The following is a 15,740-nucleotide window of genomic DNA, read 5'->3' on the forward strand; positions in this document are numbered from 1 at the left end:
TTCCCTCTGCTTCTCATTTCTGCACCCTATATTTGGAGCTGCTGCCAACACATCAATCACTCAAAGACAAACAAGACAAAAACAAAAACAAAAACAAAAAAAAACCGAACAAAAAAAAAAAACCTTTCTGGATGCTTTTTGAATAATACCATGTACTCATATTATTCACAGAATTTGCATCGGAACACACTTCCGAAAGTAGAGGGATTTAGTCCTGGTCAAAACTGGGACTTGCAGTCTATGAAAAACAGTATAAGAAGACTTGCAGAAAAATCTAGAGTGTTGTAGGCTGGATGTACTTAGCAATCAGTACATAACTTCATTGTTTCTAATAAAGGTTTTAGTGATTATTGCAGATTTGACCTCAAACCCCCACATCTGGAAATGGGCTGAAAGACTGTAGCAACAACTCAGTTCAGTGGTCTTTTATTAGTTGTAAAGCCAAACTACAGATAATATTTGTAACTGTTAGAAGATGAGAAAGAAGGCACTTAACCTTGACTCTATTTGTTTGGAAAATGTCATGAGCAAATATCAGATAGTTTCCAGCAAGTTAATGCCTGTTACTGAGAATGAATACTTAAAAGAGATGATAAAAAGGTATTTTTATTTTCTGATGATATCCAATAGAACTAAGAAAGGAGACTTGCCATCAGTTAAAGAAGACCATATCAGGCATGGGTGTTTCATGTTCTTTGTGTGTGTATGAAAGGCAAAAGGTGGGAACCATGAACTTTTTTCACATACTCTGTCAAGAAACAGTGTAGGTTCAAGATATATTTAAACACTTAGTGTCAACATGCATTTAAATGCATTTTCATTAGTTGATTATATTTTAAAAAATTTCCCATGTGAACATGTATTCTAACATTTCCTTTTTCTTTTATCTTTTTATTTTTGTTTCCTTTCCCTTCTCTTTCTCCAGATAAACCAAAGATGAAACAAGGAAGTAAGCTATAGTTTTACTTATTAAAGTTACATCTTCCAGAAGAGTTTGGGTAACTGCATTCTTAATAATGGAGGTGTACAACAGCCTTAATTTCTTACTGGTGGGCCTCTGAAAGTAAAGGCTTTATGTCATGCTTTAAGTAGCTTAGTTTGGCTGGAGCTCTGTCTTCAGCTGTCTTCTTTAGTTTAGACACTATTGCACTGAACATGAAACCTCGTGGGAATTTTTCATTACACACAAGCACAGAAGAAAAACTTTTTCGGTCCTCCCACTGAATTTTATTTCTCTTTGCAGTCTTCTGTGATTAACTTAATATTTAAAAATCGGAACTATTTTTTTATGTGGACTATGAATATATCTGAATATGTCCACCAAATATGCCTACAGATTTCTGCAGTAAATTTATGTATTTTCTCATTTTGAAAATAAGAGCCTGAATAATAAGTTGCTGAGTACAAAACATGAAGATCAAAGCAGGAAAGCAGGAAGAGACAGCTTCATTTCAATAAAATTGCATTTTTGACCTTGTTCAACAGATTTCTTTCCCAAGTCTTCTCTTTTAAAAATTATATTGTATAGAAGTATCTAGTATTGCCTTTTTAGAAACACAATGTAGAAGGAGAAAAATAATGAAAAATTTATCTCTTTACATGAGTCCCAACAGAAGTCTCTCAATGTCAACAGCAAATTAGGTTTTTCCACTTGACAGCTATTTCTACCATAAACAAAAAGTTATTATTTATGGATTCCTTCAATTCAGGCTCCCCAGCACTTCAGTTTGTCTTAGAGACAAATACTAAGCAATGAACAAGAAACTTTATTGATATAATAATAAATTACCATTGGGCACAGTCTCTGCTTTTATAATAAAAGAGACAATTTGTGAACTGTGTGTCATTAAGGCAGCAAACAATTACCACTAAAACTACTTACTGTAGCTTACACAATTTTCATATCTGTCTAGCAAACACAACCTCTATTTCCTAAACCCAAATTCCTCCTCATCAGGAGTCTTGACTTCTTGTCCTATGTGTAGAAACCAAGAGGTTATCCTAACAGTTTTGTTTAGTATCTCCTGGCACTGAATTGCTGCTGAGTGTTTCAATAGAAGGAATTTTTGATTCATATGTGATGCAATAAATAATTTTTTAGTTTTTCCTGAAAACGCCTATTAGCATTTCTCAGATGACATGTATAAAACAGTTTAACCAGCAGATAGGTGATTAAATTACTTAAAATGCAGGAAGTCAAAATCCAAGTCTCTGATCTTTTTGAATTGACCGTTTTGGGACAGTCTTGCCTGCCTTTTTAATTTTGTGGTAGAAAGCTTTGGAGACCTTTCATCAGCCCAGAATAATGATCTCACATTTCATCTGAAACTGAACTCCTTTCTGTTTTCTATCAGATGCAATTAATTTCTTATGCTTTTTTCAGGGGACTACCCTTCCTTGAGGAAGGCTGGTGTGGCCTAACCATCTTTTCTGCCAGTCTATAGGCAGAATGAAAGCCGCTCTTCACTCACCTATTTGTCACTGCTGTGTCGCTCGCTCACTTTGATGAGCATCTGGCCTTTAGAAAAGAATAGATCCAATAAGAAGACCCTTGGCCTTGCTCAGCAAGAATGGGCAATCCCATATGAGGGAAGTAGGTCGCAGTCAGCTCCAATAAGTCAAATTTGGCAAAGCATCAGTTTTGACCTTTCTGGTTAAGAACACTGAAAAACTGTCCTTGTCTCATACTAAGCTGAAGTTTGCAAACTTTATAATTAAATCTACAATAGTTAATTGACAAAACACATTTTGTGGACTAAACTTTCTGAATGATACCTGGTGAATTTTGTACAAATCTTCCAATAACTCAATTTTAACCATGTCTTCCAATGTATACTTTTAGTCTTTCCATAATCTATATACTTCATTCTGTCCTCTGGTTAAATCTCATTGATTCACTCAGTTGTGGCTTTTTTATTGGTGTCACTTTATTGGTGTGACTGATTTTTTTACAGATCCTGGAAAAGAGAAAGAATTGAAATCTCCAGCTGCCACAAAAGATAAAGGTAATATGGCAAGATGAATTTGTATATAACTCTAAGATCTATGTGCATACAAAAAGAAAACTTTGAATTCATTGCCATTTTGATTTTTAAAGTATGATTTATTTAGAAATTTATAACCATAATACTATTTCAGTAAATTTACAATAAAAACTTACCTGAATTAGAAGTGCAAAGAGAGCACTGGTTATATTAGTTATGAACATTTAGAAGGCTAACTCAGAATTTAGAAACACTTGTTAACATTTATTATGAGCTGCAAAGTGCAATAAATTTTGAGTGATATTTGTTCTTTCATCAAATTTAAGAAAATTTGTTGTTTCATTTGTGAGCATGCTAAAACTGATGAAAATTAATTTTGTAATAAACATTTAATTGATATCTTGTGTCAGTTGGAAACCAGCAATCATTCAATCAATCATTTTCCAAGAAGTATTAAATGTTAACCATTTAACACTCTAGCTTGAAGATTAATAAATTATTTTTACAGAACATGCTAAAGAAACGGAGGGGAAGAATCCTACATCTTTAAAAGAAAAAGGTAAGAATACATAACAAAGTATAAGACTTGCTAAAACCACACAAAGTAGAATGAAGATGCTAATTTTTTAAAAAATTATTAGTCTTTCTCATTATAAATCTTAACCTATCAAAGTTAAATTTGTTAAAATATTCTACAGGATCTACAGCATTAAAAGGTTGGGGGGGAATACACTGAGACAATTAAAGTTCAGAGTTCTCAGAATTAATTACATCAGTATCATAAACCACTCTGTGGAATAGCTAAGTACCTAGCAAAGAAGGTCTGAACACTTACAAGTCTTTAACAGGGCCATTTAAGAAAATCTGAACCGAATCATTTCACAAATGTGTGAACAAAATAGGAAGAAAGTAAGGTTTATGAGCATGAGTGGGAAATATGCTTTCTGTTCTCTGTAAAAGTTATAGCTAAAATCCCAGAGATTCATCCAGTCAACCATCTGCAACATGACAGCGGGTCTAAATCTTTCTTATATTCCTGGTTTTGGGTTTTTTTTTTTGGCAATTTGATCAGAGTAGGTTGTTACCTCAGTTAAATTTTCTTTCATCAATTGTTTTATTGGGTGTTTTTTACACATTTTATTTCTTCCCTCCTTTCAAGAAATAACCTTATTTGGAAGAAGTTACTTGTGAATAAGTCTTATTCGACATCTTCCAAATAAAATGATCTACCGATATATAGTGAAGATAATATTTATTCTAAGTTATAGTCTATAATTATGTCTATAGCTATATATGGATATATTGCAGGTCTGCAATATATAGACTTTAGTCTAAACTATTTCAAGTTACAGTCATTCTATGCAATTTCAAAGAACGAACTGAATGAAGAGATCAATTCAAGCAGTATTGAAAGATGACAAAAACATATACAACAAAGGAGGAATAATTTATTGCTAGACATATTTTCAAAATCCTAGAAGCTATTTTCATTAATTCACTTCTTTGTTCAAAAATCTAAATTAAATTATGGCCATCTGCAAATTCTATGATGCATATATTGTTGCTCTGTGTGTGTTCTACTCCTAATGTACATGTGCCCCATTTACACAAGCTTAGTTATCTGGACTAGAACTGTATATCCAAACTCTATGGGGTCCTGTGGCCCTCTCCAAAGACTGATTATAATCTGTGTCTTCCTGATGATGTTGTGCTGGAAAATTAAAAGAAGCACTTGAGTGACAACTCTGCCCCCTCTATCCCTGCATGGAGCAAGTATATTCAGCCTGCTGCTCCTTTCAAAGGATTACAGGGAGACAGCGAGAGGAGAAAAAAAAGAGAGAAGACTCAAAACTTTTTTCTCTTTGATAAGAGTTTCTTTAGAGCAAATAGATAGTGGTTTGCCAGCACTGAAAAAGTTTCCATTGTGTGTTCTTTGTTGAGAGTGGACACAGCACTGCTTTTTGTCTCCTATGCTCATGTTTAACTTATCAACAATTTCAATTACTAAGTTATTAGTAATTAGTATTTACAGGTCCTTCTAACATGACAAAGGTGGCTAGACTTTCTCCGCACAACCTTCAGAATAAAGCAGGTAGGAATTTCTTTTAAACATCAATACAACTGAAAACTTGCTGCTGAACATATCTGTAAAGACACCCCAGGCTCCTGACCCCCTGCAGTAGCACTGATATCCAGCCCAGCTGAGCCTGTCCCTCAGATCCTGAGAGCTCTTGCTGATGCAGCCATCACTGTTTCCCACAATAGGCATCAAACTGGCAAAATTCTGTGCCTGTGCCTAAAAACAAAGATGCTGATTAGTGAGCTATAGAGCTCAGTTCAAAATATATCAGCATCAAAGACTATAGGGACAACTTATAAGCTCTCACAACTCTCTGCCGGGAGAAACTTCTAGTTGTGTATTTTTTTATCGCATTATGGATTACTCTGCTGTATATATATATATATATATTGCATTATTTGTCCCCATTTCAGTCATCATATCTGCCCAAACTGTGGTTCATAAATTAATCAAAGCCTATTTACATGCCATTTCTTCCCCTCTCCATCACCTCTTCAAGCCTCATGAGATGGCCTCTGTAAATGTCATTGGCCAGGTCACTGGGGACTTGTTTTTACTGTTTGTGACTTGGTGTTTTGCAATTTTTTTCTTAAAGTGGATCTTTCTGGAAAATACAAATATATCAAAGGACACAGGAAAGCAAGGATTTTTAAGACTGAATATACTTCTTATTTATGTATCTTGGGAGTTTGTTGCTATTCATGTAAACTAAATAAAGGAACACGTCCAGGTGAAGTGTTAAATGCTCATGGTGATTAATGTGTGTCTGGCACCTTATGCAATAAAATAGGTGTCATCACACTTCATTCCCTTTGAAGGATAGGCTAAGTTTGAATGACAAGGATGATGTCCAGACCAAAAACTTTATTCCAAAGCAAGCTATTTTTCGCAAACTGAAGAATAGTGGTTTTATTTAAAGCAGAAAAAGGAGAAATAAATCCCTGAATTTGGGGTTGTTTCTGGGATACTCCATAGATCATAACCCTACAAAGTTACTTTATCAATTTTATGAGGTGAATAAAATGTCTTCAGTCTTGGAGCCTAATTTTATTGAGAATAGTTAAAGAGAGCACTGGAATAATATGTTTTCCACTTCTTAGTGATAAAGGACATCTCAAGACACTGTCTGAATTTGTAGCTGGCTTTTCAGCTCTTCCCTGCAGTAAAGAAGAGTAAAGAAGCCCATTTGTACTCACAAATATATAAACTGGTTTTCTGTTGGTGTAAGCATATTTGTAAGCATAACTTGAGGCCAATGAAACTCTAAGTTATAATTTGCCTCGTGGTTTTTGGGTAAGTATCTTACAGAGCTAACCAGAGTAAAAATTCATTCATCCAGAGGTTGTAACAGTGGCACTAAAAGTTCATAATATTTCATATATAACTCCTCAATGGATTTTTGTAAGATATTTGCATTGTGCTGAGGTATTGACATAATTTATCCTGTATAAATAACATAAATTCCTTCTCATCCTGTGTTCCATGATTTATTTTCAAAACAAATTCTTTTTTCTTCTTTGCATTTGACATGTTTTGGGATGTCCTTGAATATTTGCTTATGGCAGCTATGTGTGGGTAATAAACCTATTTGTTTTTACACACAGGTTGATAGGGGAAATAAGTCAGTAGTGTATATTTCTTTCTTGCCATTATGTTATAGTATACTGTCATTAAAGAAACAAATGAGATGATTTGTACTTGCTATGCAATACTTACATTTTCTTTAAAGCAAAAGTAGCATGAAATAGTATCTTACCTGTGGCAATTTTTTTCTTAACTTGTAACATAATTTATTCCCTTAAAAATGGAGTTATATTGTGAGAAGTAGCAGTTCACATTTCTGCCTATTTCCATTTCTTTATCTGTCATCATTGTCATTTGCATGAGAACTATATCTTTGTCTTGAGGATATCACACACTGCTGCTGCTTCATCATTCTATACCATCTTCCTAACCTGACCCAGCTTCACCCCTGAAGCAGAATGTGGAAAGGAAGCATTGAGCCAGCTTTATATTGTTTTTTCTCTTCTGGGACCAGAAATAAAGTGGTCAGTTGAGAGCAGAAATTTGAAAAGTCATCAGTGAGTAGCTGTTTAAACTTCTGAAAATGAAAACCTGCTTCCTGGAAGAAAAGCAGATCTGGTGATCTCGGTGTCCTTGGCTCAATGGGTGGGAAACGGTGCGCCATGTAAAGTGTCCTGCACTGAAGAGTTGCATCCAAAAGTAGTAAGACTCAAAAGTACTGAACCTTCTTTAGGAGCTGCATATTGTAGGAAATCTGAGGGAGATCTGCTACATGGATGGCAAAAAAACCAGCATGAGCATATGGCACAAAACCCACAAGACCAAAGATTTGTGGCTGTGGCTGCAAGAGTGGCTGCTGATCACTGAGATCACCAGTGCCCAGAGTAAAGTGGTCAAATGGGGCAGCTGTTCCCTCAAGACTTTTAATATAGTCAACACAGAGGCTACCTCAAAGTATTTCAGGCTTCACAATGGAAGTTTTCTCTCAGTCCCATGAAGAAGAGTCCACCTGCTGCTGTGAAGATCAGGCTCCTAATTTCATAATCTATCCCATTATCTATCCATAATCTATCCATGGTTTATCCAACAGCTTCAGCCACCCTGAAAGGGATTTTTTTCTTTCACAATTCACACTTAAATCCAGATGGATAAGTGGGATCACTTCCTGGTACCATGGCAGCCAGGAGGATGTTCAGGGTTAAAATTATTTTGTAAAGCATCTTCTTTGAGCTTTTTCTGAGGACTTGGTTTTACTGAAGATTTACTTTCATTTGGAATAAATTACATGCTTTTTTCCTATATGCTTAGATGCTGTATCCTGTCAGATGGAATGCAGCTGGGTCTATTTAGCATTCTTCAGTCTGTGATATTCTCTCATTCAAACCGCCTACATTCAAAATCCTATCAAATTATTTCTTCACTTTGGAAAAAACTATTTTCTCCTAATATCCCTGATAAAAACACTTAAGATGTCAAGAGACTGTTGCTTGAAAAAATATTTAAACATTAGTTATTTACATAATATAGTGTATGCTTTTCCTGTGCTTGCTGACCCTGAATGGATATTCCTCCTGGAAGGACTGAGGCAAAAGATATATTCTTCAGACAGAGTAAGCAAAAATTGTCTTAATGAAGTTTTGGATAAGACCCAAAGAATTTCTAATCCTGTGTCATTGCCTGCATTTCCTCTTTTGAATTTTTCTCTTCTATGTGGTCTCAACAGACAGTTACCAAAAGCAATTTCTATTCTTGCTTTTTCTACTAACGTTACTGCACCTTAAAAATATCAGTCTCTAGAGAGGATATAAAAAGAGGTCAAGATTGCATTTATTTGTGTTCACAATTTTAGTCTTGGTTTTAAAATATTTCTTGACTTTTCTTTTAAATATAGAAGAGTACTCTTGTCTTCTAAGTATCAGAAACATAATTTTCTTCCTACAGATTCCCTGAAAGGAAAAAATCCCAAGAATCCAGAGAGCATAAGAGAAAAAGGTAAGTGAAGAAGTTAAGATATCCAGACCTGAATATCAGAACAATTATTCAGTCTAGAAAGATTTCTTGAGTAGGTATATAGAAGTGTGGAAAACCAAAGCCATCTTGGTTCCTGTTTAGATTATTTTAGCCATTATATTGTTTTCAATAATATTTGTGCTGTACAGATCCCAGTAGGATCCCTAGAATTCACCTGGGCTTCTTTTAAATGTGGATATTTGAATTTACATTTTGGAGGAAACACTATATTTTGGTTTTATTCCAGTTTTGGATGTTAGTCTGTCAAAAATGAGTTGTCTGAATCCCATAGTGAGAACATTACTGAAAGGAACTAGACTAATCTGCTTCATGTGGCTACAGCTCAGGGATGTGGGTGTCTGAGAATGAAACTGCATGAGGCTACTGTCACATCCAGGTGTTTGAAGGTGACTGACTGATATGACAAGATTTTTCCTTAATTTGTTGACAATGTGGGCACATACATCTCTGTCTCTAGTCATTTCAGCTGCAAGACCACTGCTAATTGATCACACAGGTGTTGCCTGATAGCATCTATTTGGAGCAAAGCCTATTTGCTGTAACGTGATGTGTATCAAACACTCTCTTTCTGGAGAGTACTGAAACAGTTGAAAAATTTAAACAAAAAAGCAAAGGCTATCAGTACTGTGCCTGGCCCTTGAGCTGGAACAGCACAACTGAAGTCCAGATTGTTACAAAGTTCCATTTTTTGGAAGCTGGAGATATTCAATGCAGTCCAGATTACAGCTGCTGAATAGATATAGAACAAAATGGTGCACTTCTGCAAGGAATGAAGCCAGGTGTCCCTTGTGGCTGAGAATTCTCCTCTATTCCATCGCTGTCAGTCCCTGTGTCTCACCTAAGCACCAAAAGAAGATCATAGTTTTCCTTTATTTGTGCTTAGCTAACTCCTGAATTTTTGGGGGGCTTTTGGGGGATTTCTTTGTTTGGTTAGTTTGGTTTTTTTTGTCCTTGAGTTCTGCCTTGTCAGTTACTAGACAGGGAGAACTAGAATATCAGGGTTTTTTTCTCATCTCCTTTAATACTTTGTCATATACTGAGGAAAAAAAAATTAAAGATACAATTAAGTCCCTGGACTATTCATTTTGACATAAAATAGATGAATGTACATTTGAAGGATGAGCACTGTTCTTCTTTTATAGCCAGTGTGCCTGTCATTTTAAAAGGCTTCCTTCACACAGGAAGTGAAATTCTGTTCACAGGCAATACCCATATGGCCACTTCAATATTAAAAGAGTATTGGAGCCCTGAATGAGTAACAGGTCCTTTTGTCACTCTTGAATAAAAAAACTCCCATTTAGCTTTGCCAGCAGCCTCTGGCTTTCAAGAGCAGTATTCCTAATATTTCAATTGTATCAATGTGGATTAATTTTTATTTGGGTTCAGCAAAAGAAAAAATCATTGATGCCAACTGCTCTGTAGAATTTCTTTCTTCTTTTTAAGTAATTCATTGCCTGCATGAGAGAGGGCTCCACAGTTTCCTTAAAATTCAGAGAAACTAATGACATTTTGAAGGCTTATTATTTTGCATATCCAAAACTAGAAATGGATGACCTTGTTTTTTTTGTCCTGTTCTTTATTTCCATGTTGTTAAATCTGTTTAATTATCACATCCCTTTTGCTCTCCACATATCAAATTGTTTGACTTGCTTTCTATTCAAGTGTCATCTTAGTTCCCTAACCTGACTTGTGATAAATGTTAAATGTTTCTTTCTAGAGAGTGGAAAAAGAAAAGATGTGAAGCCTCCAACAGCCTTAAAGGAAAAAGGTAATGTCTTATAATTATGTGGCTGAAAAGTAACAAGTGTTCTGCTGGTATCTCAGTGCAGTTTTGAAATATTTTGAATTACAGTCTGCTGGTGAAAAGGGACCAAACCTAGATTCTTCTCATTTCAAAGATTTGATATATTGAAAGGAGCAGTGTCTGACATGATTCAGAAATAATAAAGTTGTGACACTTCTTATTGTGGTGTCCTTTAACTGCTGTCTGACCTGCACAGTCAATATTGCAGTGGGAGTGATAGTCTGTTCTGAGTGAATTAGTAACAGAGCTGCTACTGAATGCACATGACAGGCTGCACAGAAATGAGTGCATGGTTTGACCTGCAGAAACTTTGCCAGCAAATTTAGAGGTAATTGTTTTTTGTTTGCTTTCAGGTTTAGTTTGTGCCTCTTATTGAATTAAATGAAAATTCTAATTCTTAACACATCTCTTTTATGCCTTTGGCTGATCTGGTGCTATGCACATTTGTTACAGTACCAATGTACGTATGTTAATGTTGCTAATTTTATGCATGCTTATGTTGCTAATTTTCTCCTTTCGTTTTGGTGTTTGATTACTTTTTCAGACTCTTCAAAACGAAAAGAAATCAAGGCTTCAACTAATCCTAAGGAAAAAGGTAACAATCCCAAGTTGAACTGAGCCTTAACATAAGTTTCAGTTGAGAAAATAAATTCATTGTGCCAGGAGTCACAAATTAAATCCTAGTTTCTTTGATTTGCTATTTCTAAATATCCTTCAATGTCATCCTTTGCTGCTGAACATTCTTTTTACCTGATTGAACAAATGACAGGTGCACATGAGGCTATACAAGCAAGTCATAGCTTTGGTATTTTATAGACTCTAAAGTCAAAAGGAACTAGTTTCTTTTTTCTTGATTTTATCTCATTCTTTCTATTTAAATTAGTCATTTCAGATTGCATTTTACTTCTTCTGTATATTGTTTGATTGCACTTTTCTCTCTCTTCTTATATTGAAATATCAGCACTAGTCATCAAATATAAATCAATTACAATTTATAATACATCTCTAACACTAGGCATATTTGGGCACTGTAATTATAGTTAACCAGCTATGCTCAGGTTTATTTATTCATATTAAACAAATGCAAACAAAACTTAGTTTACTTTTATCCTATTTGCATATGGATTAAATGGCACTTTTTCATTATAAAACAGCTGCTCAAGTTAAATGTGTAAATAATTTAACATGGATAAAAATATGTAATATCTTGTTAGCTAATAACAGTTTGAGTCATGGAAATGTAATAGTCTATCTTAAAATCATCAAGTCAGTTTTGAAAAGTGTTTCAGATAATTGAATAATACTGCTTCCTATCTTTAGAGTTTTCCTAAGGAATAGTAGAAATATTGAGACAATATTTTCTCTGAGAAAGTTATGAAAGACAACATTTACAAGTTTTTAAGTGCAGCTATTTCACCTAGTGTATAGCAGAATAGCAGAAATCAGCTATTTCTTTGCATAGTTGTATCATTTTGAATCAAAGTAAAGGCTTAAGTGCTACCAGAAAAAAGTGCTATTGAGAGTAGCCATGTCAAGAAGGACTTGGGGGTGCTGGTGAATGAGAAGCTGGACATGAGCCATCAATATGCTCTTGCAGACAAGAGAACCAGTTGTATCCTGGTCTGCATCCAAAGCAGTGTGGCCAGTGGGTCACAGGAGGTAATTCTTTCCCTCTGCTCTGCTCTGGTGAGACCCCACCTGCAGTGCTGCATCCAACTCTCAGGTCCCCAGCACAGGAAAAACATGGACCTGTTGAAATAAATCCAGAGGAAGCCACCAAGATAATTAGAGGGATAGAGCACCTCTCCTGTGAGGAAAAGCTGAATAAATTTGGTTTCTTCATCCTGGAGCAGAGAAGACTTTGGTGTGACCCAGTTGTGGCCTCCAAGTACCTAGCAGGAGTCTTCGAAGGAATGAGACTATTTACAAGAACATAGAGTGACAGGACAAGGGGGGATGGCTTCAAACTGAAAGAGAGTAGTTTTAGATTAGATATGGGGAGAATTTTTTTACTGTGAGGTTGGTGAATAGGTTGCCTAGAGAAGTTGTGGATCCACCCCTGGAAGTGTTCAAGGCCAGGTCAAATGGGCCTCTTATTTATGTGGCCTAGTTGAAGATGTCCCTGCTGCCATGGGAGAGGGGTTGGAACTAGGTTATCTTTAAAGTTCCTTCCAACCCAAACCTTTTTATATTTCTATGAAAATGAATTAGGGCTTAAATAGTCTGAAACTCCTTTTAGTAGTCAAAGTAGATGAACCTAAATTGTCAGTTCAAGGTCCAAGGCATTAGAAAAATAGTGACACATTATTGTGCCATTTCATTTAGTTTACTTTAGCCAACAGGGAGCAATAACCCTCCACAGAAAGAGTTGGGAGGTATTGAAAGAAGCCATCCAGAGAAGAGGCGGAGTCATCTTTCCTGGAAGTATTAAAAAATTTATGGATATGGCATTTGAGGACACGGTTTAGCAGTAAAAAATGGTAATGGTACTAGACTACACTTGGACTTGATCTTAAAGGTCTTTTACAACATTAATTTTTTGATTTTATGTGTGGGCATATTTTCATATATTGATTATTGGTTTAATAGAATTTGGTTTATTATTTTAAGCTTGAGGCAAGAAAGGCCTATGGTCTTCCTGTTCTTGAAAAAATGTCCATGAAACATAGGTTAATTAACAGTTAATTAGACCCTTAAGCATTTGACTCTTGACCTTATAATTGAGTTTCTTCTCTAATTCTTCTCATAAATATTTCTGGTTGGAAGATTGATTAATTTAAGTGATAATGAGAATAAAATTCTATTTACTTCAAAAGATCAGGAATTGTAAAGAAGAAATACATGTCTGTAACAGTGTTTTAATTGCAATGCTAATGAATTAGCTTCAGTGAAGTGTAAAACACCCACTCAATTATGCAAAGAATAAGTATTTAAAAAGGACTTCATTTACTCAGTTTGATCAGACAGTGAAAAAACTGGTGAATAACAGCTCCTGTCAGATTCCAAAACTGAATTATTTCAAGAAAGGACATGTTTAATTAAACACTGTAGACTTCCACTGGCTGCACATGAAGCTCAGTATATTTGAAAAGGAAAGTTACTACCCAGAAGTTATTAACTATACTATCTCTCTTTTCTTCAAGTCCTCTTCCTGTAGTAGTAGATAGAACATATGCAAGATTTTTCTTATGGCTTAGCAGTAGAAATTATGAGCTATGTTCAAAAATGAACTTTCATATCAGGCAGATTTTTTCTACATGGCCTAACTTTTTGACCTATAGATTAAAACACCATAAGAAACATAAAAATTGATGTTGTTGTGTTGCCTTACAGTCTTATAGTTTCCTGCTTTTCAAAACACAAGAATGAAGATTTGAATGTTTAGTGTGAATTATGCTGAGTTTAACTCTGTTGAAGTTTAAGGTCACATTAGAGACGCCTATGATTGCTCTGTTAAAGTGTGGGTGAAGTCTGAAGTACAATTGATTGGCTTTATACATACAGCAGGATTTTGGATGAGCAATGGACTCATAGCCCTGGGTTTGCACGGCCTTTACCAGCTTCCCAAGTGAGATGAGCCCCACCCACTTCACATATTTCTACTGGATTGCATACAACCTTGTATGTCATCTGTGGGTGTACTTAATGCCTTGCACAGCTCACTGAGAACAAATGATATCTCACACCTGAAATGGCATTTCTCTTTGATTCTAGCTGACTCTATAAGAACTTAAAATATTTGGATTAGATTCTATCAGACACAAAATTGGTCCAACTGCTTCCTAAGTCTTGTGTATCTTAGGTCTGCCCAGTGAGCAGGACTACAGATCCTTCAAGGCCCTGAAGCAGGACTGCAACAGAAAAGCTGAGTAGGAAAAAAATTGAGTAGGAAAGCTGAGCTTGAATGGGAATATCTCAGGTTGCATAGTCATACATAGTTACACCACTTTTATGTTAACAATAGGATTGAGTAATTTGCTAGTCATCAAAGGTAGTGATACAGCAAATCTTATACAATCTTCCTTTGGAGGCAGTTCAGCTCAGTGGCTGCAGGTTTTTAAAAGTTGTTTCTGTCTTTTCTGTTTCATGTGACAGATATGCTATTTCTTATCTTCTGGGATTCAAACAAGTACAACATTTCCAAAAGCAGATACAACTAACTCAAGTGACACTGAATATGCATGACAAGACATTGACATTTTGTCAGAAGAGTGTAACCCCAATGCATTAAGTGGCTTTAAGCATTCATGTGGGATGCTGTGCATCACTAACCCTCTCTTTCTTAACAATGATAAGTGACATGCCACATACATCAGGCAGACAGTTTGGGAAAAGCTTCTCTGGGGAAAAGTATTCCAGAAATTTTGTGGCCATTGCCCTGTAACCAAGTGTCAGCACGAGGTCACCTTTATGAGCACTTTTTTTTTTTAGCCAACTAACCATGCATGGGGTGCTTCCTCAGAGGACATCTCAGGTTAAACTAGCCATCCAAAAATGTCTTGAGAAATAGCAGTGTTTGGATTAGCACTTTCTACTTCTGTCAAAATCTGTCAAATCTAGTGTAAATTGCAGTAACAGAAGCGGCCTCAGTGTAACCCCTTTGTTAGGATAAATACATTTCTGCAATGTGAAAACTAAATTCACAGAAGTTCAATGTAGAATTATAATATAAAATAGAGAACTAATATGAAAGAACTAATAGAGAACTAAAATGTAAGGTAGATAGATTTGGTATACAAAAATCTCAACATCAGCCTGTTCAAATGATCCATCCATTACAGAGAATCATTGCTTCACACTGTCAGTAAGAAATACTTCAAGAAAATACCAGAGCTTTAAAAGTCAGATTAACATAATGACACATATATAACCAAGACTGAGCCATAACGGCAGATATAAAATTCCCATTTTGAGTCAGCATTTCTCTGTAAATATTCTTCAATAGATGCTAGAAAATAAGAAAGAAAAGAACAGTAGTAAAATACATAATGTGAATGAACACCAAATTAGAAAAGGGAGTTAAAATTTTAATTCCAAAAAGTAGGTTATGTAAAGTATGTTTTATGGCAAACTACAAAGCATGAAGTTGTCCTCATGACTTGATACTTGATTTTTTTTATTGCTTTTCCTTAAGGAAAATGTTCAAGTGGAATAATATTTGCCTGCGTAGGTATGTGGAAATACAATTCTGATGGTAAAAAGAGGTTTGTAAATGAAAGTATATCTACAGATACTTCAGGTATTTCCTGGAGTTAAGTACTGCTACCTGCTGGTACAACCAGAACTCCATAATAACATCCTGAAGAGTCCTCTGGAT

The 15,740-nt window shown here is 35.3% G+C and overlaps 1 protein-coding gene across 15 annotated transcripts in view; it reads left to right on the top strand.

The window, feature by feature from the left end:
• TRDN (triadin) overlaps nucleotides 1-15,740 on the top strand; it is a 227,942-nt gene that overhangs the window by 155,844 nt on the left and 56,358 nt on the right. For 13 of the 15 annotated variants that reach the window (XM_077782243.1, XM_077782247.1, XM_077782240.1 and 10 more), the window contains 7 exons: nucleotides 926-949; nucleotides 2,955-3,005; nucleotides 3,493-3,543; nucleotides 5,008-5,076; nucleotides 8,530-8,580; nucleotides 10,337-10,387; nucleotides 10,968-11,018. In XM_077782243.1, coding sequence (XP_077638369.1) covers nucleotides 926-949; nucleotides 2,955-3,005; nucleotides 3,493-3,543; nucleotides 5,008-5,076; nucleotides 8,530-8,580; nucleotides 10,337-10,387; nucleotides 10,968-11,018 — 348 coding nt within the window. The remainder of the gene's footprint in view (nucleotides 1-925; nucleotides 950-2,954; nucleotides 3,006-3,492; nucleotides 3,544-5,007; nucleotides 5,077-8,529; nucleotides 8,581-10,336; nucleotides 10,388-10,967; nucleotides 11,019-15,740) is intronic. The other 2 variants (XM_077782241.1, XM_077782246.1) reach the window with 2 other exon arrangements.

Source organism: Lonchura striata, chromosome 3 (genome assembly GCF_046129695.1).
Source record: "Lonchura striata isolate bLonStr1 chromosome 3, bLonStr1.mat, whole genome shotgun sequence".
Lineage (NCBI taxonomy): Eukaryota > Metazoa > Chordata > Aves > Passeriformes > Estrildidae > Lonchura > Lonchura striata.